The sequence below is a fragment of the Megalops cyprinoides genome, chromosome 9, assembly GCF_013368585.1.
Source record: "Megalops cyprinoides isolate fMegCyp1 chromosome 9, fMegCyp1.pri, whole genome shotgun sequence".
Lineage (NCBI taxonomy): Eukaryota > Metazoa > Chordata > Actinopteri > Elopiformes > Megalopidae > Megalops > Megalops cyprinoides.
In genome coordinates this window covers 19,508,970-19,534,729 of record NC_050591.1, presented here as the reverse complement: position 1 = coordinate 19,534,729, position 25,760 = coordinate 19,508,970, and the positions used below count along the sequence as shown (strand labels likewise).

At 52.6% G+C, this 25,760-nt stretch overlaps 1 protein-coding gene across 2 annotated transcripts in view; it reads left to right on the top strand.

The window, feature by feature from the left end:
* The window catches only part of LOC118782666 (F-BAR and double SH3 domains protein 2-like), a 78,617-nt gene that overhangs the window by 21,795 nt on the left and 31,062 nt on the right, over nt 1-25,760 (top strand). For both annotated transcript variants that reach the window (XM_036536106.1, XM_036536105.1), the window contains exons 4-8: nt 21,094-21,170; nt 21,601-21,745; nt 22,407-22,540; nt 24,055-24,109; nt 24,491-24,619. In XM_036536106.1, coding sequence (XP_036391999.1) covers nt 21,094-21,170; nt 21,601-21,745; nt 22,407-22,540; nt 24,055-24,109; nt 24,491-24,619 — 540 coding nt within the window. The remainder of the gene's footprint in view (nt 1-21,093; nt 21,171-21,600; nt 21,746-22,406; nt 22,541-24,054; nt 24,110-24,490; nt 24,620-25,760) is intronic.

The window sequence follows — 25,760 nt, the reverse complement described above, 5'->3', positions numbered from 1 at the left end:
TCCTTTCTTTCTCTCTCCCTGTCTGTTCTCTCACTCTTTTCTTCCACCTCTTTCCCTCCTCTTCCCCCCATCCCTCTCCTGTCTTCTCGCTCTCTTCCTGTCTGTCTCTCCCTCCTTACACACAATATGCCCTACCCCTAGTGTTGCCCTGGTCAGCCTGTATCCGGACTGTTCCAGGCCAGCAGTAGGATCTGTCTGTCCTTGATGCTGTGTATTTTGAAAAAGACCCTGTATCACAACCTGCACTGACCTCACAGGGCAGAGAGTGGAGGCTTATCTGATTATTACATCTTCTTTATATGCTGGGCAAACAGTCTTATCTTAGAGGACTGGCGTATGTCTTTGTTCAGTTGATTTTTGTTTTCTTAACCAGCAGTGCTCCACCTAGAATTCTAACCCCAAGCCTCAGGTCTACAGCCCAGGCACCTGACCACTGTGCCGCACACACCCTTCCTCACTGCGTTCAGGAGGGGATCCATTGGGAACTGAAGAGAGTCAAGATCTTCTTTCTCCTCTTGCTCACTCTCTCGCTTTCCTGCACGCTCTCTCCCTCCCTTTCCTGCTCACTCTCCCTTTCATTTCCTCTCCCACTTTCCCTTTTTTCTCTCCTGCGTATTTCTCCTGGTCTCTCTCTCTCTCTCTCTCTCATTCCTGATGTGTTCTCAGTCACATTTTTTGGATGAGTGACAGGACATGACGGCTCGGAGGATCCTCACAGCTGCGCAAGGGGTAACAGCCTAGAAGAATAAGAGGGGTCTGGTCGCACGTGTTTTTTTTGCAGCGTTGTGTTGTGTCCCGCAGTGTGGTGTTGTGTCTGGGACCTAATCAGCGATGTGTAATCCTGGCCCTGGCTCATTCTCTTGGCATGGGCTTCTCGGCACACATGCTCCCCCCTGCCAAACCCCAATGTCAGATGGAACTCTGAAGGAATCCATTTCCCATCTGTGGCCAACAGTTTGGTGGATTTAGGGAACATTCGGCAGGATGGCATTTTGGCGTCCGTTTGGTTTAATTAAGAGCTGATAACCTCTGGGCCAAATATGTAGAATAAAAAAGGATGCCAGATGGACCCCAGATAATCCCGCCCTCAAAGGTTACGACCTCCCTTCCTCACTTCGGTCACTGTGTTCTAGCTTACCTTTCCAGCTGGAGCTGGGGCTGTCTCGCCCCTGCTGCTCTTCCTCCTCTCCATCTCGCCTGTCTCTGTCTTCCTCTCTCTCTCTCTCCTCTCCCTCTCTCTCTCCCTCCTTGTCTCTGTGGTCTGCACAGCTGTTTGTGATCAGGATCATACCGCCGGCGTCACGCACAATGTTCTCAGTCTTCCTGCAGCGCGGTGTTCATCGCATTTCGCGCGCCGTTGACCGCCACACTGCGTCGAGCTTCGACTGGGCCGGTTCCTTCTCCCTCCTGCTGGCGGGCAGGGTGCTGCATGTGCGCGCCGCACAGAGTGGGGAGGGGTGGGGAGGTTCCGTGCGTTTAGCTTCACAGCACGTAGCGGGGAGTGTGCGAGTTTTCGCCAGGATCGGGGATTAGCACACAGAGGTGCCACCCAGAAACAGCCAGACTCACAGCACAAGCGCTCCCCTGTTCATTGTGTAAGGCGGAGTCCTGGGGGTTTCCAGCTGATCCAGCCCAGGGTAGGTGTTGGTGGCGTTGTCTTAGCCTGCTTGCGTACGGAGCCAAGAACCACCCCGGTCCGGCGTGGCATATCTGGCCCTGCCATTTTTAGGCCCAACGAACATGGCAGGGGTGGATCGAGGATGTAGGAGCGCTGAGGACTAGTCAGCAAGTGTCTGCTCCGGTCACCATGGAAACGCAGGCCAGCGCATAGCCCCGCTCCTGCGGACGGCTGAGGCCGTGTAAGGTTTCGTCAGGATCCTCACACGTCCACCCCTGCCTGTTTTAGCCGCAGCTTCTTCAGCTGCAGAAGACCGTGTTTGTTTGGCAGGACCCCTTACCCCACCCCCACCCCCACCCCCTCGTCCGGAAGGCAGAGGGGCTTCAGTGCGGTTTTGCCTTTTTGCTCATTTTAAGATCTTTTATCTGGCTTGGCATGGCCGCTCAGCCTCTCGCGCATGAGCTCACTGACAGCGCAGCTGTCCACACAAATAAACATTGTTTCTGGCCGCGCCGGTGAACAGAGCCGCTCTTGTTTGGGAGGAGGTCTGCGCGGACGGACCCTTGCTGGGGGCCACAGAGAGCCCTGTTTGTTCAGCCTGGGGGGCGGGGGCCCGTGCCGGCCCTGGCCTTGCTGTAAAAACGACATCATCGTTCAGGATGTCGGGCTTGCGTCACGGCGCACGGCGCTCCGCCTCCCCACGGCGGTGCCTGCGTGGTCAGCGGGCGGTAGAGCGGACTGTGAGAATGAGGGAGTGTGGGCGGAGCAAGCCAGAGCGGCCTTTTTCCTGCGGTCAGTGCTTGATTTTTCTCATCTTAATTTAAATATTTTTTTGGAGAAAACTTATGTTCCCCTTCATCCATAGAGCCTTGTAGTGCGAGGGTGTATCTCTACTGTTATCTGCGTGAGTGAGGGTCCTTCCCTCCTGGTCTCTTAGGTTGTGAGTGTCCTTCTCTTCTGGTTTCTTAGTGTCTGAGGGTCCCTCTCTTCTGGTCTTAGTGCTTGAGGGTCCTTCTGTCCTGGTGTCTTGGTGTGTGGCTTCCCCATTACTATCAGTAGATGCTGCTTTGTACCCATGAGTAGGATGGTGAGGATGGTTTCAGTAGGCCAGAGGACATTCTGTTTTAGAGGCCAGCACAATGAGATCATAAAGGCATGAGTCTGTCTCCCCATGGCCCTGAAATGCCTCTTCATTGAGTTCATCCTTCCGTGCTCAGTGCCTGCCTGTGTGCCTGTGAGTAGTTTCTGTTTTCACATGGCCAGCCTCTCTGAAACCATGGCTGGGATGAAGTCTTTCCATCATTATTCATTAACTTCACTCTTCTACCTTTCTTTCTGTTCTTTTCCTCCTGTCTTCCATGACTCATCTGCCGGCATTTTGCTCCTTCCCATTACTAGAAAATAAGTTAAGTGATGAGATTATGTAACGGTTGCAGCTGGTTCCCCTTTCTGAACTTGTCTGAGGTTGGCAGCATGCCCCCCCCCCCAGCCTCTGTCCAAGTAATGCATTTCACATAATGAAGAGTGTACATTTGTGTGAAGAACACACTTCTATTCTGTAGCATTGCCAAAAGCGTCCACTATTGAGCCTGTGGAGTCTAGATGAAATGAAATGCATTATTTTCTATTAAAATTGTGACAAATTGGAATAACTGCATAGATGCAGGGAGAATTCGCATGGGATGTGTTGTGGTGAGTGGTCCTTTAATTGAAATCAGGAGAAATGTTTAATATACAACTAAATTGTGTAGTGACTGTGAGATCTTACATCTCAGTTACATCACTGATTAGCACAGGCCATGTTTTGAAGTTTTTTCTTATGTCTGTAGCTCTGATACAGTTGTTTTGTTTGCTAGCTCATATGTTTCGTTATTGAGATATGTTTATTTTGCTTGTCGTTTTTGCTTGTACCGTTTGTTTGCGCTGTGCATCGCTCGTGCCGTTTTGATTGCTGTTTTTGTTTTCTCCCGCCTGACGCTGGGAAGGCGAGGGGTTAAGGAGCGGATAGAGGGATTGATGGCTGGTGCGGGAGGAGTCTTCAGATCTTGAGGGATTAGGGCGCCCGGGGCGTTAGCCTGTGAAATGTGTCTGGAGCCAGCGGAGGATCTGAGGCAGCGGCAGCGCGACGCTGTCCCGTCACCCCGCGCCGCTCCGTCAGACTGCAGACAGCGCCAGGCCTCTGCTTGTCACACGCCTGCACCGCCGCACGCGCACCGCCGGGGGAGGGAGGAGGAAGGAGGGACAGAGACGGAGGGGGAGGGTAGGAGGGAGAGAGGGAATGAGAAAGAGGGAGAGAAAGAGCAGAGGTGATAGCAGGAAAAGGAGGGAATGGAGGGCATCAGAGAGACATGGGTGAAGTGAAGTGAAGGTGAGGCAGAGGGAGCGGCAGACACAAGAAAGACGAACAGAATGCGAAATGAAGTGGGAAGAGAGGGAGGGAGACGGAGAGGAGGAGGGAGAAATGAAGGGGGGGGGGAGACGAAGAGAATGAGGATGAGAGAAAAGCAGTCTTCCTTAATAGTGTATACCGCTTCTGTTTTGTCTGTCTCCCACTCTGCGAGCTGTGGACTCGTCGGTACAGCTTTTGCAGCCAGTGTAACTACATGACGTCATGGCATGTGTGAGTTATGGGTGTTTTTTTTGAGATGTTTATTGTGAAGCTGAACCGCTGTTTGGGACGTGAAGGGGAAGACCTGCAGCGGAGGACTGGCCCCCCTGATATTGACACAGTTCAGCTTGAACAGTCGTGACCTCTGACCGCTCAGATGTCTGGGATACTGGCCATATTTGTGGGGTAGTTATTACAAGCTGTCGGTCCTCTCAGCTTTAAGAAGCTCACACTGTATTTCAGCAGTGTGAACAGGGAACAGAGGCCCTCTCTGTGTTGTTCTCACAGCCGGTTTGAAGATTCTCCCAGACTGCACATGCTGCAGTGTGTGATTCCCTCTGTCTCAGCACTGGTTTGGCAAAACAGCTTGGAGGGACTGGGCCCCTACACACTAGCAGGGATTATAAGTGTCATTCATAGCTTGCTGCATGTTATTACGGAAGCATGCAGTTTTTCCCCTTTTTACTTGGTGCAGTTTGAATGGGTGATACCAGCATTTTTTCAGTATCGCTGATACAGGGACATTCATGAATACCAATTTCAACTTTCCTCCAGCACACACACATACACGCTCGTAAACACACACACACACACACACACACACTTCAGCTTGACATCCAGCCTTCGAAGCCTGTTTCTCATCCATCCCAGCTCCGCACGCCCCCTTCGTGTTCAGAGGCCCGGCGGAGGCGGCCGCGACTGTTTTGAAATCGCTGGGAATGGTGGCGATCCCGTCTTTAGCCAAAGGAGATTGAGCAGGGCCCCCAGCAAGCACAGCACCAGCTGTCAAAGCCGCGGCCGGGATAACGCGCTGCTAATGACCGTCCCTGCCCCTTCGGAGGAGGCCACGAGGGACACGGCGCGGGGGCAAGGGCCCTTTAAAAGCTCCTCATTACGAGCTGCGCGGCCCGTATCCATCAGCAGAGTCGGGCGCAGACGTCACCCGCTCCCGTGCGTTATGTCACTTTGCGTGCGTCACCCTCGTGGGGTGAGCCCCGGTGTCCCATGGCCTGTCGGTGGGAACAGTGGTGTGGATAGGCTGGCCGGGCTGCGCTGGCTGCGGGATGACACCAGAGGTGCTGCCGTGTGACCGTGAGGACTCACGATGAGGGCTCCGGTCCTGCCGCTGGTAGTCATGGTGGGCCACAGTGCACTCAGCCCAGCCTCTGTGTGTGTGTGTGGCAAGGCGTGTGCGTGTGTGCGTGTGTGCGTGTGTGTGTGGCAAGGCGTGTGCGTGTGTGCGTGTGTGCGTGTGTGCGTGTGTGCGTGTGTGTGTGTGGCAAGGCGTGTGCGTGTGTGCGTGTGTGCGTGTGTGTGTGTGGCAAGGCGTGTGCGTGTGTGCGTGTGTGTGTGTGGCAAGGCGTGTGCGTGTGTGCGTGTGTGCGTGTGTGTGTGTGGCAAGGCGTGTGCGTGTGTGCGTGTGTGTGTGTGGCAAGGCGTGTGCGTGTGTGCCGCTCGCCATTTGCGGATTTACGATTAATGCTTTCATATACTCACTGCAGACAGCACTCTCTGTTCCCTAGAGCCAGAGCGCCATGTCAACACTCTCTTACATGAATTTCACTCATTACTTATATATAGCTTTATTACAGAAATAATCTTTCTAAACGAGTATTTATTAAAGGCACAGTGCCATATTTATAAATTTCTCCATTTGCAAGGATCTTTAGAGTGTATGGAGGCTGGTGGCTTGTATGTGTGCATGTTTGACTGGCCTATATTGGTGTCTTCTGTACACGTGCATGTGTGTGTGTGTGCGTGTGTGTGCATGTGTGTGTGCATGTGTGTGTGTGTGTGCGTGTGTGTGTGCGTGTGTGTGCGTGTGTGTGTGTGTGTGCGTGCATGTGTGCGTGTGTGTGCGTGCATGTGTGCGTGTGTGTGCGTGCATGTGTGCGTGTGTGTGCGCGTGTGTGCGTGTGCGTGCGTGTGTGTGCGTGTGCGTGCGTGTGTGTGCATATGTGCGTGTGTGCGTGTGTGTGTGTGTGTGTGTGCGTGCGTGTGTGTGTGTGCGTGCGTGCCTGTGTGTGTGTGTGTGTGTGTGTGTGTGTGTGTGTCTGTGCTTGTTTGCACAGGTCCAGCAGTGATTGCTGTTACCGGGACGTCCCGGATGAGCCACCAGCATGAGCAGTGTGTCAGTGTTTGGGGTTGACACGCGGAGGGTGTTCCCAGCTCCCTTCCTGTCCTCCCGTCTTCCCATCCCGGTGTGGAATGTGCCCCGCGCCTGCGAAGGATTAATTATCCAGCCGAGTCAAAGAAAGACATGTTAGTCATTAAGAGAATGAGATTTCACGCCACCGCAGAGAGGGGGGCCCGCCCCGGGACCCAGGGCGCATGTTCCTGGGGCTGAGCCGGGCCCTCTCCGAAATGACTGCTTTCAAAGGGAGCATCTGATGATGATGATAGGTCCAGCGAGCTCTGGCGCCTGGCTGTCAGGCCCGCTCTTCAGATGACAGAGCGCGGAGAGAGAGGCGGCTGGGATCACAGTGACGGGCGCATGGTGCTGTTGTGGCCGAAGCTTGCCCCCGTCAAAGCGGGACGTCTGCTCTGCTCAGTGCTGGCGGGAAAACCCCACATTCCAGCCGAGCGGAGCCACATGTCCCTGGTGTCAGAGCTGGTCCGTGCTGTTCAAATGAAAGAGAGGGAGAGAGTGGGGTCGGGGACACGGCGGATAGTGTTTACTCAGCCCAGTGATCCTAGACAGCCCTGGTCACATGACCAGAGCTTTGAGCACGCGTGTCACACGTAGCCTCCTGCTTCCTGGAAAGGTGTGATGTAGAGAAGCAGACACCCTGCTGTGTGTGTGTGTGTCTGTGTATGTGTGTGTGCCTGCTTTCTATGAAAGTGTGATGCAGATAAGCGGACACCTAGCTCTGTGTGTGTGTGTGTGTGTTTTTCTGGGGTGTGTGTGTGCCTGCTACTGTCAGTGAAGGTGTGACACAGCGAAGCAGATACCTAGCTCTGTGTGTGTGTGTATGTGTGTGTGTGTGTGTGTGTGTGTTTGCTCCTATGCTTGCATCTTCCTGGAAAGGTATGACGTAGAGAAGCTTGTGTTGCTGTGTGTAGATGTTTGTGCATAAGCTTGTATATGTGTGTATGTATGTTGCGCAAGCCACACGTTCCATGGGGCAGGTGCCAGTGAGTGCAGGATGAAGGAAGAGAGAAAGACTGTCACTAATCAGGAGTCTGTCTTTACTGCAGGTAGGGCTGAGGGAACAGGCTCTGATCAGGTGCTGCTGTGGCCCCTTCATTGTGTCTTGTCAGTTGCAGCTTATGCTTAACTGCAGATGGGCAACCAGCAGCACTGTCAAATTCAGATAATACTGACCTGATTTGTTTCACTGTTACTTTCACATCGTACTGTATCCCAGTAATATTTTACAGGATTTTAATGTACTGTAGTGTCCATGCAGGAATCCTGACTGTGAATGTGGAATTAATGAAGCAAAGCATCTGAGATTCTTTAGATGAAGACTGCCAAGCAAACAAGTGAAATTTGAAGACGATAGATTGATTCCTCTCTTTGAATGAGTAAGTGGTATAATGCCTGATGACTTCTCATTCAAAGTGCAGAAATGACTCAGATGTTTCTCAGATAGGCAGGACTACCAAAAAAGGGCAGCAGTCCGATTTTTCCCACCGCCGCTGCCGTGTAGCCGGCCAAGGCCATTCGCAGGGGCTGCTGGGAGATCTCTCACAGTGATGCTCGGCATTGCGAAGCCCAGGGCGTGGCGAGGAGAGACACGGTGTTTCCAGGAGAGGGCGTTTGCCTGTCGTCTGAAGCGGCCTCAGATTTGGCGTGAGCAGAGCAGGACGAGACCGTTTTGAGGTCTTGCTGTTCCCCAATTAAACTCTGAGAGAAGAGGCAAGCTGTCACCGAATCCAGCTACTTTTCACCGGTATTTGGAGAACATCTCCCACCAGTGTATGCTCCTCTGTCAGTCTGTGTGTTTCTGCCTCTGTAGAGAATATATGTGCGTGTGTGTGTTTGCGTGTGGTTATGTGTGTGTGCGTGCGCATGTGTGTGTGCGTGTGTGTGTGTTTGCGTGTGGTTGTGTGTGCGTGTGTGTGTGCGTGTGTGTGTGCGCACGTGTGTGTGTATGGTCAGATGCTGACACTCTCAGGAGGCTCCCCATCCCTCTCCATCCTGCACTCTCACTGTACAGGGTCTGTTCACAGAGACGCTGCTTTGACCTTTTGCAGGCCGATGGCGTTCTGAACTAACAGTCTGCACCCAGACGTGTGTGTTTGTGGCCCCCACCCTTCCCCTGAGCTCCCCAGCCTCTCCTGCGCGGGGTGGTATGAGGGGGGGGGTGGTGCGGCAGCCGCTCTCTCCCTGGGTTTGTTTTTCCACATGGCTGAGGAACAATTGCCCCCACCCCGCGCGGTGCCCCGCTCCCCTTCCTGGGAAAGTCGCAGGGAAAGGCCTGCATTTGCATAATCGTCTTTAGTGCTATTGTGGGCGGGATTTTTGTAAGGCGGCCGCCAGTGGCTGCCTGGCCACCTGTCCAGAACAAATCAAGCGGCCCTTTGTCGAGCCTGATGGGCTTCTCCCCGCTCTCATTTAGTCCCCCTGTAATGAATAAATTGATTAAATATGATAAAAAAAGAAATATCCATCACTCAATTAATGTGAGAGCACTACAGTATTGTAATGCCTAGGTGCACACAGACACACACACACACACACACACACATTCAGCCTGATCCTGTTCCCTGCACTTGTCCTTGTGCTGTCTGTGTGTGTGGCTTTAATTGTCTCATGCTGTCTTCTCGGTTCCAACATTGTAGTTCAGCGTGTATGTTTGTGGCCTCCTTTTGAAGAGAAGTGTGTGTTTATGTGGGAGTGAATGAATGAATAGGTGTGTATGTGTATGCGTATGTATATGTATGTGTGTGTGTGTGTGTGTGTGTGTGTGTGTATGCGTGTTCCACACTTGGAGGTTTAGTTGTTTACATCTTTTTTACGTCTGTCTCTGTGAGAGCCAGTATTCTTGCCTGCACGTGTCTCTGTACAATTGAGGCAGAGTGTGTGTGTGTGTATGTGTGTGTGTGTGTGCGTGTGTGTGTGTGTGCGCGCGCTGTATTTTCTGGCTTCAGCTTACACAGCCCTATACTGCCTTTTGTGCTTCATGGTCCTCATGAATATTAAAAAGGCTGGAGTGTGGGAATGAAAACATACAGGAGTCAGAAATGGAGAGAGGGAGAAATACCAGGCTGGGTTTCTCATGGCCTCAAACGAGGAGCTTTTCGCAGAGCGGCGGGCTGATAGGAAAACAGCACACACCCTCCGCTCTGAAACCACCCCCCGTGGCCAGCACGCCAGGGGGACACCGCTGATGAGGGAAGTCATTAATATGCTGTAATCGGCAGCGTGGTGAATCTGTTGGCGCTAGCCGCGCCGGAATCATCTCTCAGAATTCCTGGAAATCGCTGGCTTGATCCTGAAGCAGACAACGGGGTGGGCGGTTCTCTCCGGTCTAATGCCATTGGCTCCCACGAAGGGGGTCTGGCGTAAGACCCGGCTTGTTATTGGGCCCTTATTCTGTTTCACCTGCTGATTTCACCTGAGGTCAGGATGCCGGTGTCCTTGTCCCCACTATCAAGGGACAGGGCATTGGGCTGGGGTGACGCCAACAGTTGATTTGGCAGTTTTTACTGATACTGCCCTGAAAAGTTAATATTGACCGAGCGGCTGGTTTGAGTCATCCTGTCAATCCGTGAGTCCAGTTGAACTCTGATAACGTAATCCTGTTGCGTGAGTGGGTAATGAGTCAACCCGCGCACAGTGCAGAAGTCTCCCTGGACAGAGGTGCTTGCTCTTACCAGATGATGTCATGTAATGCAATAGCATGCTCAGTCAGCCGGCTCAGGGCGTTGTGATTTCTCACAGACAGCTATGCAGTTACAGCATCCAGCAGACATAGACCGGTCTGGGGTTTAAAGCTCAACCCCCCCACTCACACCCTCTGTATCATCAGTGAAAAGAGAAGTCCTGACAAAACATCTGTTGAACAATTAATGGACATACAATTACTCCACTAAGGGCTTTCAGCCAGCGCGCTGGGAAGGGGCGGGAGGGACGCCGCTCCTGATGATGTCATCACGGGACTCGCCCCCTTTTGACTGGGGTCAGGGGTCAGGTTTTCCACAGTGCAACAGCAACTAGTGGAATATTTCACAGGACTTGGGCCAGTGGGCCGGGCTGCAGGGAGAGTGTTCATGGCCTTTTGGCAGCACTGTACACAGCCTAGGTACCAAACCTAAGCTCAGCGCAGACCTGCAACAGCCCTGGCATTAAAGAGCCCACAGAGTCCGTGCTACGGAGGCATGCGACAATGATTCTCAGCTGCTGCAGGCAGGAGGGATGAGGCTCCACGCTCTGTGCTGCTGGAAAACTGCAGAGAGATTGGCTGTCAGATCTGTAGCAGCAGTTGCTGCTGAGGTGTGTTGTGGTGGTTGTTATTGTTACTGTTGTTGTGGTGATCAGCAGTGACGGTGTTGTGGAAGGAGCCAGTGAGTGGGAAGCATGCTTATTTTCCAGGATCAGTGGGCCTTGCTGCTCTCTGATTTCCCCATGGTGACTGCCATTATGTGGACGGTCCTGTAATAGACCTGCTTTTTTGGTGTGGAAATGCTACTGCTGCTTACCTAGCGGGTGCCCATTAGGGTCTGTTTGCCACTGTGCTTTCACAGTCATTAATCTCCTATGAGGGGCTGAGTGTTTTTCGGTTGCTGTTGCTCCGTGCTGTGCCTCCAGCAGAGCGGCGCTGTGGGGGGGGGGGGGTGTTTTCGGGCTGCGGTGGGGGTGAGGGGCGAACGTGCCGCGGCTGTGCCCCGTCAGGCAGGGGTCAGGTGGGGCTCTCCGGCCTGTCCTGGCGGCGGGCGGCTGCGACCACCACAGTGTCCCCGGGAGCGGCAAGCACCTCGATTCCCAGGTCGGGGATGCCGTGGGGAGGGGGGCAGTCTAGCAGGGGCAGGAACCCCCCCCCCCCCCCCCCCCCCCTTTTCTTTGTCGCGGTGTCAGGTCGCTGACCTCTGGGTCCTCGTTGGAGCATGTGATCAGAGCACATTCAGGAAGACTTGTGTCGGGGAGCGCCCAGCTGGAAGTGAGCACTGGACGAAGGAGGCAGGGGGGGGTGCAGGGTTGCCGTGGAATCAGTGGAGTCGTGCGCAGGAGACCGAGTGCGTGGGGGGGTTTGCCAGGGTGACAGTTGAGTCTGAGTGAGGCGGTGAGTGTGTGGGGGGGGTGGGGGTTTGTGGAATAAGTAGACTGTGGCATTGTTTGGGGGAGGGAGGAGGGTCATTTTGAGGCCAGATGACAAGCTGTAGAATAATTTCTCACATGCTTCTCTCTGTGGCCAGGGTTGGTTTGGGTTGACTGAATCCTCCCAAAGACAGAGCTGACTCGTCTGTGTCTTGTTTATGCCAGAAAGCCATAGGTGATGTCATCATTGTGCTGTCCCAATACAATTTGTCCTGGACAGCTCTACATGGTTATAAAGCACTTGCACTTACTTGTAGATGCAAGCTGTATTCCAGGGCTTAGTGTCAATATTTTTTATATAAATGCTAAATTAATAAGAATATGTAAATTAGTGGCTGTAGTATTGATTTCACATTGCACAATAGGTCCTGCCTTCAATCACTGGTTTTATTGCAGCCAGAAAAGTCAAGGCTGCGGCCCCATTAAAAAATGTTCTGGGCTTCACTGAGAGCTTTTTTTCTCAGGAGGCAGAAAAGGTATCGGCTTCCAGGAGATTGGGATGACAGCAAAGCATGTTCACACATAGTTAATCCATTATTTTGCGCTGATCAACACCCCTTCCCAACATCGCTTCCCCACAAGCACTTCCAGGCTGACTTCTCCCACATCCAAACCCACGCTATTTTATAAAAAGCTGATCCAGGAACAGCCAAGATCGAGCGCCTCATTGTAGGTACACCAAGAGAGAGGTGCACCTGCCCCACACACCTTCGCTTAACATTCAGGCAGCTTTAGGGCGGGATTGAACCTAAAGCGGGGCCGTGTCCACGCCCCTACCCGCGTGAACTAGGACATTCGGGGTCACGCTGCGCCCGTCTGAGGGGGGACAGGGGCAGTATTTATGTGGGCCAGGGGGTTAAAGGGCCGGGGTGAGAAGAATGCGGTGTCCGCCGGGCGGAGGAGGGTCACTCCCAGAGATCGCCCTCAGCAGATCTCCTCTGTCAGGGCAGGGATGTTGGAACCATAATTAGAGGAGATAAATTGGGGACTCTTCCCCCGGCGTCCCCAGTGGAACATGCGAGCAGGCACACAGCATATGGCTCGCAGAGAGCCGGGGGCGGGTGCCGCCCCCCTCACACCCCCTCCCTTCAAAAAATAAAAAATAAAAAACAAGGAATCGTGGCTCCCCTCCATGGGCGGGAGCGCCAGAACTCGGCTGAAAACAAAGCCAAAGCGAGCATCTCCCTCCACAACTCCGTGCCGAAGCTTTCCAAAAGAATTCCACCTCTGTTTCTCTGGGGTTTTTTTTTTGTTCTCAGTTAGAACTCTGTCTCTGCTTAAGTCTGGGCAGCAGGAACCAGGATAATGGATCCCAGTCCTATGGTGCTAACACACTCCAGACCTGGGCAGAACACGCTACAGCCATGACTCAGAGCTCCATCAGACGGGGACGGGGAAAAGGGCACGGTTTCACATCGGTCAGCGCCCTGTGGTCAAAACATCGGTCGGCGCCCTGCTGTCAAATCGAATATTTCCGAGACAGAGACGTAGGACTGTTGTGTTGGAAGGCGGAAGGGTTATGCCTCAGTGTGGGTTAGGATGGTGGCAGTGTAGCATAGTGGTAAAGAGCAGGACTTAGGTTGCCAGTTCAATTCCACGCTGGGGCACTGCTGTTGTACCCTTGAGCAAGGTGCTTAACCCAGAACTGCCTCAGGACATATCCAGCTGTATAAATGGGTAACATGTAAAAAATTGTGACCTGTGTAAGTCGCTCTGGATAAGAGCATCTGCTAAATGCTATTAGTAATGATAAAGGATAAGGCATGAGTTGCTTGACCTGACAGGAAGTGATGTGCGGCCCTCGCGCTCTGCCGTGTCCTGCTCTGGCCTCCCCTGTGCGCTGGCGTGGTGTTGCCCGCGTGCCCCCTCGGGGGGGGGGGGGGGGAATGGGAGGCGGCAGGGCGGGTGAGCCGGCTTCTGGAAGCCTCATTATGCTGGTGCCAGCTGAATGCGGTCATTATGCCCCGGGCGGCACCGTCGGTCCTGGCGCTTCTGGAAGCGCACAATGACAGCCCTGTGCGGCCTGCGGAACGGTCAAACCCACCGCTGCGGCAGATCGCAGAGTCGGCAAACAATTATCACCCTCCCGCTCTCTGCCCCGCTCCTCTGCCTCGCGCTCTCTCCAGCTCTGTGTGTGTGTGTGTGCTCGTTTGTGTATGTGTGCGTGGGTGTGTTTGTGTGTGTGTGTGTGTGTGTGTGGGTGTGTGTGTTCGTTTGTGTGTGTGTGTGTGTGTGTGGGTGGGTGTGTGTGTACGTGGGTGTGTGTGTACGTTTGTGTGTGTGTGTGTGTGTATGTGCGCGTGTGTGTGTTCGTTCGTGTGTGCGCGTGCGCGTGCGCGTGCGCGTGTGTGTGTGTGTGTGTGTGTGTGCTCGTTTGTGTGTGTGTGTGTGTGTGTGTGTGTGTGTGTGTGCTCACGCACGCACCTGTACTGCTGAATAGCCAGCCTGTTGGTACAGAGTGCTCTGCGTTTGTTTTCACGTCCTGGGTAGCAGCTACCGGTAAACGTCCGTGCTGTTGTCCAGCTGCGGGCGGCTGATACCGCGTGTCCCGGCCCACTGTGCCCCGCTCTCTCGCCACACACTTCCTCGAATTGTGCAGAGCCCCTAACAACCAGAGTGCAGCGTTGTTCCCGCCCCGCTCCCGCGCACTCCTGAGACAGCCGAGAGCGCCCTGTCACCAGAAAGCGTGGCGTTCAGTCACTTGTTGACCGCAGCGGTTTGCGACAGATAATTAAAGCCCAGACAGTTTTGGAGCAGTGAATCCCCCCCTCCCCACCCCCCGTCAGACCGGGCAGGGGAGGACTGACAGCCTGTTGTTTTAATCTTGGGTTCTGAATGCTGAGGCAGCACAAACCGGCCCGCTCTTATTGTGCTCTGTCTTCCACACGCTGCTGATGCAGCATATTTAAAGGGAAAACAATGTATGTATCGGCCCCATGTTCTTATTATGATGATGGGTAGAGTGGTGTGACGGGGTGCGCTGTGTGGCAGGAAGCAGAAATGGAAGCGGGGATGAGAAGAGGAGGGAGGAATGGGAGGGACAGGGAGAGCATGCAACTCCGAGAGAAAGAGAGAGAGAGGGAGAGGGAGTGAGAGAGATCCAGCAATATGGCGACTAATTCGAAACAGAGTGGTTTCTTTTGCTTTCATTTTTATTGAAGACCGGCAGAATATTTCCCCCCACGGCTGGCCCCTGATAAGAGCTCAGGCACGCCGCTTTCCAGGCGGGATACGGCTGCTCACTCTCAGAGCGCTCTTGTGCCACATAATCCCCACAGAGAGAGAGAGAGGGAGGGGGAGAGAGAGGAGAATGCACTGTGTCTCTTGCATGCGTGTCACACGGTCGTCCTTGGCTCGGCTTCTCTCTCATACTTTCTCCCAGTAGCCTCTCCAGCAGAGTTATGTGACACTCTGTGTTATTAATGCCACCCAGGGTCTGACACACTGTGCACACTGTACAGTGCTTAAAGGGTTTCTGCCGGGCTGCCCGCGCAACTGCCACGGATTTGCGCGCAGACACAGGCGCAAACACACACAGACGCTCGCAGACACACACAGGCTCACACAGTCAGAGGCGCACTCTCCTGTTTGTTTTGTGGAGCTCAGACCCCGAGGGCAGCGGGCTTAACCCTTCATTGTCCCTCGGAATGTCAGAAGTCTTTTGTGTGTCCCTTTGCGAGTGTCGTCTGGGGATGAGACTACAGTGAGAAGGAGCAGGAGGAGTTCTCCCTCATTCCTTCAGCCCCCTCCCTCCGTTCATCTCTCCGTCTCCTCTTTCTCGATCTCCCTCCCTCCCTCGCTCTCTTTCCTCCCCCTCTTTGTCCCTCCCTCCCTCTGTTGGTCCGGCCCGCCGCGGTTTCGGGACGGGCCGGTCTGCGCAGGATATCCTGCAGGTCCGGCTCCTCGCTCCGCTGGCCGACAACAACAGGAAGCGTGCGGAACACCCGCGCGAGCCGCCTGCCGGTGCCGCGTGGAGGCGCGGACCGCGGGGCCTTTCCTGTTTGTCCAGCCCCGCGCGCCCGCGTTGTACCACCGTGCGCCCCTCCGCCCCCCTCCGGCCTGGCAGCGTGTGAGGAGTGCGCTCTGTGGCTTTGAGTCTGCGCTCATGCCAGTTTCACCAGCAGCTCTCGCTTGGAATGCCAGCCTCGCGGTAACCTCTGTCCCTTTGGTTTCGTGAAGCAGGTGTTCTGTCAGAAACATTGTCACAAACCACAATGTACATTTAACCTAGATAGGGCAGTTATACTTACAAAGTTAATACTAAACAATTTGTCTTGAGCAAACTGTTGTGTCATCACAGCAACATTCCAGAGGGACTGAAGTAGATTAATTTTGTAATCTATAAAAAATCTGTAAATAAGTGTAGTAATCTTTTTAAATAATAGTTTCTGGTGAGCCTTCCATTCTTAGTCTCTTACTGGCATCTTCTCAGCCATCTGTCGACCCCAAAGGTTGGGCGGAGCCTCTGAGGCCTAAGGCGACCTCACTTCCTGTAGCAGTAAGGAGCAAAATGGCTGCGACCCCAGCCCTCAGTCTGGAACTAGGGTGGCTGGGCAGGGATTCGGTCCTGTCTTTTTGGGGCGGTTATCCATGGTGTTATGTTCTCTGTGTGTGTGCGCAGTACTCTCTCTCCTGGGGTCCTCGTTCATCAGGAGTGACCCGTGGCATGCCAGCAGAGTTTCTGCATTCCCACGCTTTCACCACCTTAGTAAGAAGAGAGGACCAGTGGTTATCCGCACAGAACAATGAAGGAGTAGGATGCCATGGTCAGAAAAATCCCCCTTAAATCGGAGATTTACAGACAGCCATGTAGAAGGGGGTGTTTCTGAATCAACGACCATACGCAGGTGCCCAGTGGGAACACCCACACCACACAGCCTTTTACTCAGTGGTCAAAAAACAACCAGTGGAAACGCGGCGGCATCTTGCACGTTCCGACGCTTTGCCGTGTCTGTATTGACAGACTTCGTAGCTCAGGCCTCCGCTCCTCTGAGAACAAGCGTCTGGACGCTCGCCACATGGAAGAGCGCCATCTGTCTTCGTCCTCCTCGCTGCGATCAGCCAGCTCGGCGGGAGCGGCGTGCCAAGCCCACATGTTCCAGCAAGCGCCCGAGCCGCGGCGATGGCCTGGGGGGAGGGGGGGAGTCGCACGCAAGCAAGCGCGGAGATAGGCAGTGATTGCAAGCCACTTAAAAGCAGTAAACACAGGTTTCTAGAGTCTCCGCGTTTCCAGCGTGCGCTTCTGCTCGGCCTGTGTCTGCGCTCTTCTTTTTATCCCTGACGGAAGCAGCAACACACTGCATTACAGACGCTTCGCTTTCTCAGGGTCCGGTTCCAAAGCGGGGGCCTGCCTCGACATTTACATTTACATTTATTCATTTAGCAGACGCTTTTATCCAAAGCGACTTACATAGGTTACAGTTATTTACAATGTCATCCATTTATACAGCTGGATATTTACTGAGGCAAGTGTGGGTTAAGTACCTTGCCCAAGGGTACAGCAGCAGTGTCCCAGCGGGGATCGAACCGGCAACCTTTCGGTTACGAGTCCTGCTCCTTAACCACTATGCTACACTGCCGCCCCAGCTCGACCACACAGAAAGGGTGCGCTTTGCCATTTCTGTAACGTTTTAGCCTGGCGGTTAGCAGACAGAGCTAAGATCCCTTTGCTGTTGTCTGTGTTTGTAACAGTAGACACTGCGTTACCTTCCGTCAGTGTGTGGCCTCTGTGGGTGGCAGCGCTGTGGAGGGCACGTGGTCAGCAGCAGCGTAGCAGCGAGGTGTCTTACTTGCTGCTGCAGAGGGTATCCTACAGCACCCTGTCCTAACCGCTGGAAGGGGGGGTGTAGAGGAGAGCTGTCGCCGTGTGTGTGTCAGGTCTGGGGACAGAGATTTGCTGGTGGGGGCCAGGGCACAGCTGCAGCCCCCTCCACTGGCTGCCAAGCTCAGAAAACCAAGCGGGGAGGGGGGGGCAAAGGTCACCCTGCAAGCCCCCATTGTTGGCATCCTGTATTTAAACTCCCAAACAGCACTGAGAGCATTCTCACAGGGCTGGGCAGGTCTGCGTGCCAAAAAAAACAAAAGCCAAATGCTTATAACCCCCAAAACACTCACCGTTTATGGGGCTCTGACAGTGCCAAATGTATACTTTTTCCAAGGGGTTGACATTTTTGGCATTTTTAAACTCTTAATTGTGTCCTCTGTCATTTGGCACTGTCAGTTGTCCCCTCCTTGTCTCACGCGTATCTGTCTCTGTGAGGGTCTTTGTCTCTCATGCAGATCTGTTCGGCTCAGGCCTCACCGTTCTGCTCTCTGTGATGGCACGTCTGTACTGCCCCCAAACATGTGACCTCTAGAAGCTTGCCATTTCCATGTGGGTATATTCTAGCACAGGCCAAAGCGCACACCCTTCTAGACTGATCGGTTCAGTTTGCAGGAGGGCTAACGGAGCATTTGGGATCCCTTTCGGCATCACTGCACTCATCACTGCACTGAGCTAAAACGGCAAACTTACAAGATCCGCAGAGCCAGGCCCTCGACCCCAGTCAGTTCAGCATCACTCTGCGCGGGAGAGGCGGTGTACGTCTTTTCAGGATATGATGTCGGCTCATTTCTGCATGTGCCAGACAGATGATGTTCCGATGGTGCGGGGTTTTTTCCCTCCTGAAGAGGTTGTTCTGGACGCATTCCAGGGGTCCTTGTTTTCTGCTCTCGCTGTGCGAGCTGTGCGTTAAGCCAGAGTGTTATCAGCCGCTGAAGCAGCGCGGCGCTGATCACCGCTACATACCGGGGCTCCACAGTCCGCAGGTCGGCTGGATGATCACTTTCACTGTGGTCTTCCAGCCCACAATATAATCTAAACTGACACTGAGGATTGATTTTGAAGTTGTCCGGAGCGCTGTAGTGGAAAAAACGCATGTTCGGTTGTGATTGTGGTCCTGGCAGTGCTGGCTGGCGGGATTCTGTAGTTTTTGGCCCTGGTGGTGATAACTGTACCCTGCTAGCACCCTCCTGATACCACGTCTTGTACACCAGATACGCATCTTTCATGCGTCATTCTAACTTCTCTGTCCTAACCTGGGGGCTGGTCCAGTCGTGTATCCATAGTTACTGCTCTGTTCTGACCTGTGCAAGCAGTGCTGTTATTGCAGAAGAGAAGAAATGGTAAATGACCAATGAAGTTAAAGGAGTGCTGGACTGAGATTTAAATTAAGTTTGGAGCGTCACGTCTGTCCAAAATAGAACATGCTGGCGCAAGACAGCGTGACAGGCACATTCTTGAGTGGACAGATCATATACTCAGTGTAGGTCAAGTTGATCAAATTTTTGTGCGTCGGTCTGTCACGCGGGCGTAGTTTGGTCAGGCAGCGGGGTGTGGGGAGAGGGGCTGTGCGTGGCGGGACGCCCCCGTCTCCACAGGTCAGACAGGGGGGCTGGAAGCGGCGAGGCTGCCGTGCAGCCAGACAGACATGCCTGTGGGCTGTCATTCCTTCCTGCATGGGCCCTCCTCCCTGAAGGAGGAGGGGCGTTCCTGCGTGCCTCTGACTTCAGAGAGAGAGAGAGGGGGGAGGAAGGTCCCGGGAGGTCTGGGGAGTTATTTTGGGGTTTCCGGGGGGAGGGAGGTAAATGAAAGACGTAACCTCAGCTGATCAAAGTGACGCTGTCTGGGGTAAATGGTTCCTTCACAGGCAGCAACAACACACACACACACACACACACACACTTTACAACAAATTCAAGTCCTGTAAGGCTGGCTCAGTTCCCCGCTCATACTGGCACCGCTTGATGCCCAGCTCACACCACCCCCGTAGCAGCAGGAACCGGTCCCTGCCGCCTCCCACCCCGCTCCAGCTCACTGTACTGGCTCCAGGCCGATGTGAAAGTCCAGCCTCGGTACCATCTGTGTGTGCTCCCAGCCTCTCCCCGTCCCTGTAGTTCCACTCTTTCCTGTTTATCATTATGATTTTGCATTTTGGCCAGTTCTGGACACTTTTTTTGTTCGATGTCCTATTCTGCCCATCTCCCTGGCGATGAAAGCCCAGTTCAGTGATACTGATGCAGAGCTGGTGATGCCAGCTATATCTGTGCGATGATCTAGGGCTCAATGCCACCGCCCACATCGGGCAGTTATATGAAGGTGGCCCTCACACAGCTGTGGGACGTGGTTCTTTCCCATTGGTGAACAGTGAACCAGCTGGGACCCATTCCAAGTGCTTTTGTTACCACCCAGGTGCCGAGCCTAGGAAAACCCCATGGCTCAGAATAGAGTTCCCACATGGCGAATATAGGGGTCAAGGTTCCTGCCCAACTGGACCTCTACCAGTCCCCCCGTCCTCCCAAAATGCCCCCCCCCCCCATTGAGATGTACCTCCTGTGTGGGCTGACAAGCATCCCTGACGGACTGGGTCGGCGGGGGTGGGGGCTGGTTGTGTAACCTGGCAGCCGAGGCACATAGTCTCTTTATCAGCTCAGGCCATATCAGAAGTGCTGTCTTTATCTGATACAAGCGAATGCAATGTAAGCATACGCCCGTTTCCCGTCAACTCCAGCGTTCTCTGTCCCCTCTGCAGATATGCAGACAGGCAGTCACTGACGCACATTTCAAAGTCCCGAGGACCCTCCTAGCTGTGGTCTTTGTGCCAGCTCTGAAGCGGCGCGCTGGGAGAGGGCTTTTAAAAAGAGCCTTTGAGCTCAGAATACCTTGTCGCACTTCAAAAGCTCGGAGCCGCTGTCCGACACGCACAGATCCAAGGATCACGCCGGAATCCAGCGGGGGCCTCGCTTTGACCTGCCCTCTGCCGGGTGGAACGTGCCTGTCACAATCTCTGCCCCCTGCCAGCCCTTGATATCGGGCGCTGTAGTTCTATAAGACAGTGCATTCATCGTCATAAAAAGAGCCCGCTCCATGTTTCAGATTTTCTGTTGCTCCGTTATCTTGTTTTTGTTGTGACTATAATTTTAATTATGTTCTCACATTTCTTAATTGTATGAGTTATTAAGATTGGCAAGGTATATATATGTATATTTTATTAGTTAGAATATATTGTGTACATATTATGATGTGTCAATTAAGGGCCATTTACATGCTGGGTTTGTCCAGCCAAACTCTTTCCCTGGGGGAAACTCTCATGCTTATGGATATTTTTTTCCCCTGGATTGGTGTGGTAACTCCCCCTCCCCGTGTAGCACGTTGCTATGGTTCTGCATCATCTGCGCTGTTACAGTGTCTTTGGGACCAGTCGCAGAAGAGGGTGTGTCAGAGTCGCACAGTAACCCCAGTTTGTGTCCGTGTGCTGTGTCTGTCCTCCTTCCAGACTCTGCACGTGCTCCAGAAATTCAGCCCCCCTGCTGTGAGCATATGGTGCAGTGAAAGTATGTGTGTGTCTGTGTGTGTTCGTCTGTGTGTGTGCAGCAAGAGTTTGCGAGGGTTATCATTTAATGATGACTTCATCAATGATCACTAGCAGCTAAGGTCATGAGAACGCACACACACGCGGTCAGACAGGCTGTGGGAACAGCGGTGTGTCTCTTTGCAGTGGGTACAGTATGGCTACAGCAGGTGTGTTTTGTACTTCATGTGCTTCGTTGTTGTTGTTTTCTCAGGCTCTGCAGAAGCTGGCGAGTCAATATTTAAAGAGGGATTGGCCAGGCATCAAGCCCGACGAGCGAACCGACTATAGGTATAGTCTTAAAATGGCAGATGAAAATAGATCCAGTTTTAAAGACAGCAGTAAACAAAATTGCATTTACTTTTAAGTGTTACAACTGTATATGTATTTCTGCATTTTATACTTTTATTACAGTCATTATTTTTTGCTTACATTTAACAATATTTCATCTCTGGAATTCATAACCCTCTGTTTAGGGTGCTGTATCTAATAAAATTTGATTCACTGAAATCCTCCGCTGTAACTAGAATGCTGAGCTGTTGTCTCTATTACAATCTGATACAGGACTGTTATGTGTGAGTCTTTGATGATTTGATTCATACTGCGTTCAGTAACATTGAGACTCGAATATCATTTTGTTAAAAGTTTTGTCAGTGCTGTGTGGAAGTCCCTAGTCTTCGCCCTTCTGAGAACAGCTCTCTTTCCACTGCCCCTCCCACAGGAATGTCTATGCTGTGTGGAAGGCCTACCTGGAGGGCACCGTGCAGGTGACCCAGTCTCGCATCAACATCTGTGAAAACTACAAGAACGAGATTTCGGACCCTGCCAAAACGGTCAAGCTGTACAAGGAACAGCAGCTGAAGAAGGTATTGATGCAGACGTGTAGAAGTGTAAAGGTGTGGCAGATGATTTCTCTTAGCCCCTCAGCTTGACAGCGTGTGGCAGCAGTGTAACATAAATGGCCTCTCACTGAATGATGAAGGAATTTTTTCCCTGGGTGGTGGACACCTTCATCCTTCATTAACAACCTGCTTTTAGTATTCAGTAACGCTGCACCAGGTTTGTTCACTCTGATTAGAAGCAGACACCCTCTTGATGAGGTACACAGCACAGCTGTATTTTACATATTGTGCATTTCTAAAGTAGGATAGTGTAATGGCCAGGGGGAACAGGAGTTATGAGCAGAAGGTGGCAGGTTCAGATGTCAGGTGAGGCAGTCCCAAACCTTAATGCCTTCAGTTAGCATTCATTTAATTGGGTAATATGTAAGATGTAAAGCATGTATTTTGCCCTGGATGAGCGTGTTTGTTAAGCAAATAAATAGTGTAATGAGTAACGTCATGACACCTCATTAATTAGACTGCTGTGTTCTCTCCTCTCTCTTTCTTGTTCTCTCTGTCTCACTCTTCCTCTGTCTCTCTCTTGCTTTCTCTTGCTCTGTCTCTCTCTCGCTCCCCCTCTGTGTCTCTCTTGCCTTCTCTCACTCTGTCTCTCCCCCTGTTCCTCTCTCCGTCTCTCCGCACACAGTGCATCGACCATCTGACGCGGATCCAGACAGAGCTGCAGGACACAGTGAAGGATCTGGCAAAGTCCAAGAAGAAGTACTTGGAGATGGAGCAGATGGCCCAGGCAGTGAGAGAGAAGGCGGACATCGAGGCCAAGTAGGTGCACCGTGGGCGCGAGACGCGAAGCTCTCAGCTGGCCCGATTACAGAGGGATACAACGCGTCCTGCACAACAGCTCCTCGGCATCGTTAACAGGGTGCTTGGACTGTTCAGTGGCAGCCTGTTCAAATTCAGCTACAGGACTCTTTATCACCGTTTATTTCATAAGCAGATGGCCTTACAGAGGGTGATTTGCGCAGTTCGCGTTTGACAGGTTGAGTACATTGCTCAAGGGTGCAATAGTAGCATCCTGACCAGGATTTGAACTTCTCGCTTACAGGCTACAGGTCGAACTACTTTACTGCTTCAGACTTGAGACATTTTCTTCAAACAGTGCTGTGTTTTGCTTTTGCATCAGAGCAATGTCATACTGCTGCCTCATACAAATACAGCTCTAATTACTGCTGTGTCCATCATGTGGCAATATCCGTGTGCTGGGGGCCACCGCTGTTGAATTGCAGCTGGTTTCCTCTTCTCTTCTGTGAGGCTGGCAGCTCTGACTGTCGCTTGGCTTTTCATGTGCTTGAGCACAGGAGTCTGCAACACATCAGAGAAAATGGTGGGAATAGAGGGGGTTAGAATAGCACCATTCCTCTCAAGAATAGCGCCATTGTCTGCGTGTGGGCACTGAGAAGCACTGCTGCTCCCACTCTCCTACATTCAGGGACCGCACAGAGGTTATTCACTTAACCTTTCCCTGTCGTACCAAAAAACAGACAGATACCCTTATTTTTAAGGGGTGCATAACATGGCCAAAATGAAGCCCCAATTAAGCCAGCGGGCAGACACATCTCGGACAGATTCTCCAGTCTGCGAACAGCCTCAGCCGCACCAGTGGGCAGGGTTTATTAGAAGAATGCAGAATTTGTTAAACATGCGCCATCTATTCACACCCCCTCTATAACAGCCATTAGAGAGGCCTGGCAGGCAGGAGAAAGGGGAGGCGGGCTGCCCAGCTGGCAGGGAGAGACCTTACTGATTGGCCAGTCAAGATTGCTTTACAATGTATTACTCAACACAAACATTATCTGCCCACAGTGGTGGTGATTGGAGAGGTGGGGGGGTGGGGGGGGGGTGTTCATTAAAAACTGGACAGCGGTTTCCGTTAGCCGACACTACAAAGCCAGTTCCCTTTCTGTCTTTGAGCTCCAAGTTAAATTCTCTGTAAATTAGCATTGCTGTTATTTTTATTTAAAAAAAAATCATGCCCAGACCTCTTGAAGTAATGAGACCCTTCTGAATGTTTTTTTTCAGCATTCTGAAAGTGAAGAATAAAATTTGCTGCTTGGGATATAAAGCTGCAATCATAACGTGTCACACAAACACACAGGCGGTCATGCACATACGCGCACACACATTCTTGTCACAGCTCACAGACTCTTAAGCAGCGTCCACTTAATGTTCTTTTAATGACTGGTGGCTTACTGTCCCATGACGGACCTCTCTGCGGTGTCACGTCGGCTCCAGCGGTAAGGTGTTGGGCAGTGATTTATGTCTCTTTTGTGTCCCAGGTCCAAGCTGAGCCTGTTTCAGTCCAGGATAAGTTTACAGAAAGCAAGCGTGAAGGTAAGCAGTTTAGCCCTCTCCAAGGTCACAGTGAATAAGCACATAGCTCTTACTGCTGGTCCAGCATGACAGACGCGTCCTGTATGCAGTGATTTTCATGCACACCCTTGTCCTTCAAAGCCATCTGTTAGTGTGAGGCTTCGTCTTAATCTGAACTGATCTACCGTGCTGTGCAGTTCACTACAATACCTTCACATGATGTTTATGTAAGGAGCCAGATGAGAAGTTTCACTGAGACTCTAGATAGCCTCTGGGGTGGCAGTAGACTTGCAGACTTGTAGACTGTAGATATATAACAGGGACTGTATATGAAACATCTACAGAGATACCTGCTGTTCTCCTTCCCCGCTACAAGGTGGTCACCAGTCGGTCTCTTTACAGTTAAAAGCCAAGAGGAACGACTGCAACTCGAAGGCCACCCACGCCAGAAATGAATACCTTCTCACGCTCGCTGCAGCCAATGCGCACCACGACCGGTACTATCAGACCGACCTGATCAACTGCATCAAGGTGAGAGGCCAGATTCTGCTGGCCAGGTTTTCTGAGCAGTAGCTGATTTGCGTATTGCACTCATGTTAGCTTTTACATTAAGGTAGTTCAGGATTAAGGATGTGAAGCCTCAGCTTTCCAGTTACAGCTCCACGCTACACCCTGTGCTCCATACCACTGTCCCTCAGGGATGAGGCCCACTGAAACCCCCCTGTCTCATACTGGTCTCTGGACAGTTACCAGTTACCATCTCCCAATGGCTCCATTTTCAGATGACAGGTTTTTTTTTGTCCCGCACAGACACGCTACGTTGGCTGTAACAGGGGTGAGAGAGCATCGCCTGGGCTCACTGCTGAAGTCACCCTGGCCTCCTGTAGAGACACATTCACACTCAATCAGCGTTTTCAGAAGCTCTGCTATGTGATTAGCCATCCGTCGGTACTGACTCAGACACTGACTGCAATGGGACTGGCATACACAGACACACACACACGCGCAGGCAGGCAGTCAGTGGGTTACAGCAGTAACCGAGCGGGACCACCCTGTCTCACCCTGTTGTTCCCTCTGTCACTCTGCTCTCTGACATCATCAGCCTTTATTGTCAGTAGAAAGAATGGGTACAACAGCAGCTACTGCCATATCACTGGCATCAAATTCACAAATAAAAGGACCATTGGAATTGAACAGGAGACGCATTAAAAGTCTGAGCGTTGTCCTCTCAGCCACTGCAGTGCGGCTCAGAAAGCAGCATTCCTGAACTATCCCTGGTATGGGAGGCACGCTGTCCTTTCTGGGGGTCAGCTCTCCGTCCGTGCTGTCAAGGGATCGATAAATAAAAAGCAGGGTCTCTTGGCTCGAGGTCGCCAAGGCCGCTAGTAGGCGTGTCCCACCAAGCCTTGCGGGTGGGCGTGGCCTTGTTGTTATCCTTTAAGCGTGTGGGCAGTTTGCAGGGCGCTTCCGTGGGAACAGGCGAAATTAATGACCCTTTTTACTGTGCTGGGGAAATGTCACAGCGGGCCCCAGTATTCCCGTGCCCCGCTGCGCGGTCAGGAGAAGCCGGGCCCTGCACGCACCAGCTCCCCTCATCCCCATCACCATTCTGAGGTGCACCTGGCCATTCGTGGGGTCAAAGGTCACACGGTATCACTTTCTGAAAAGGAAG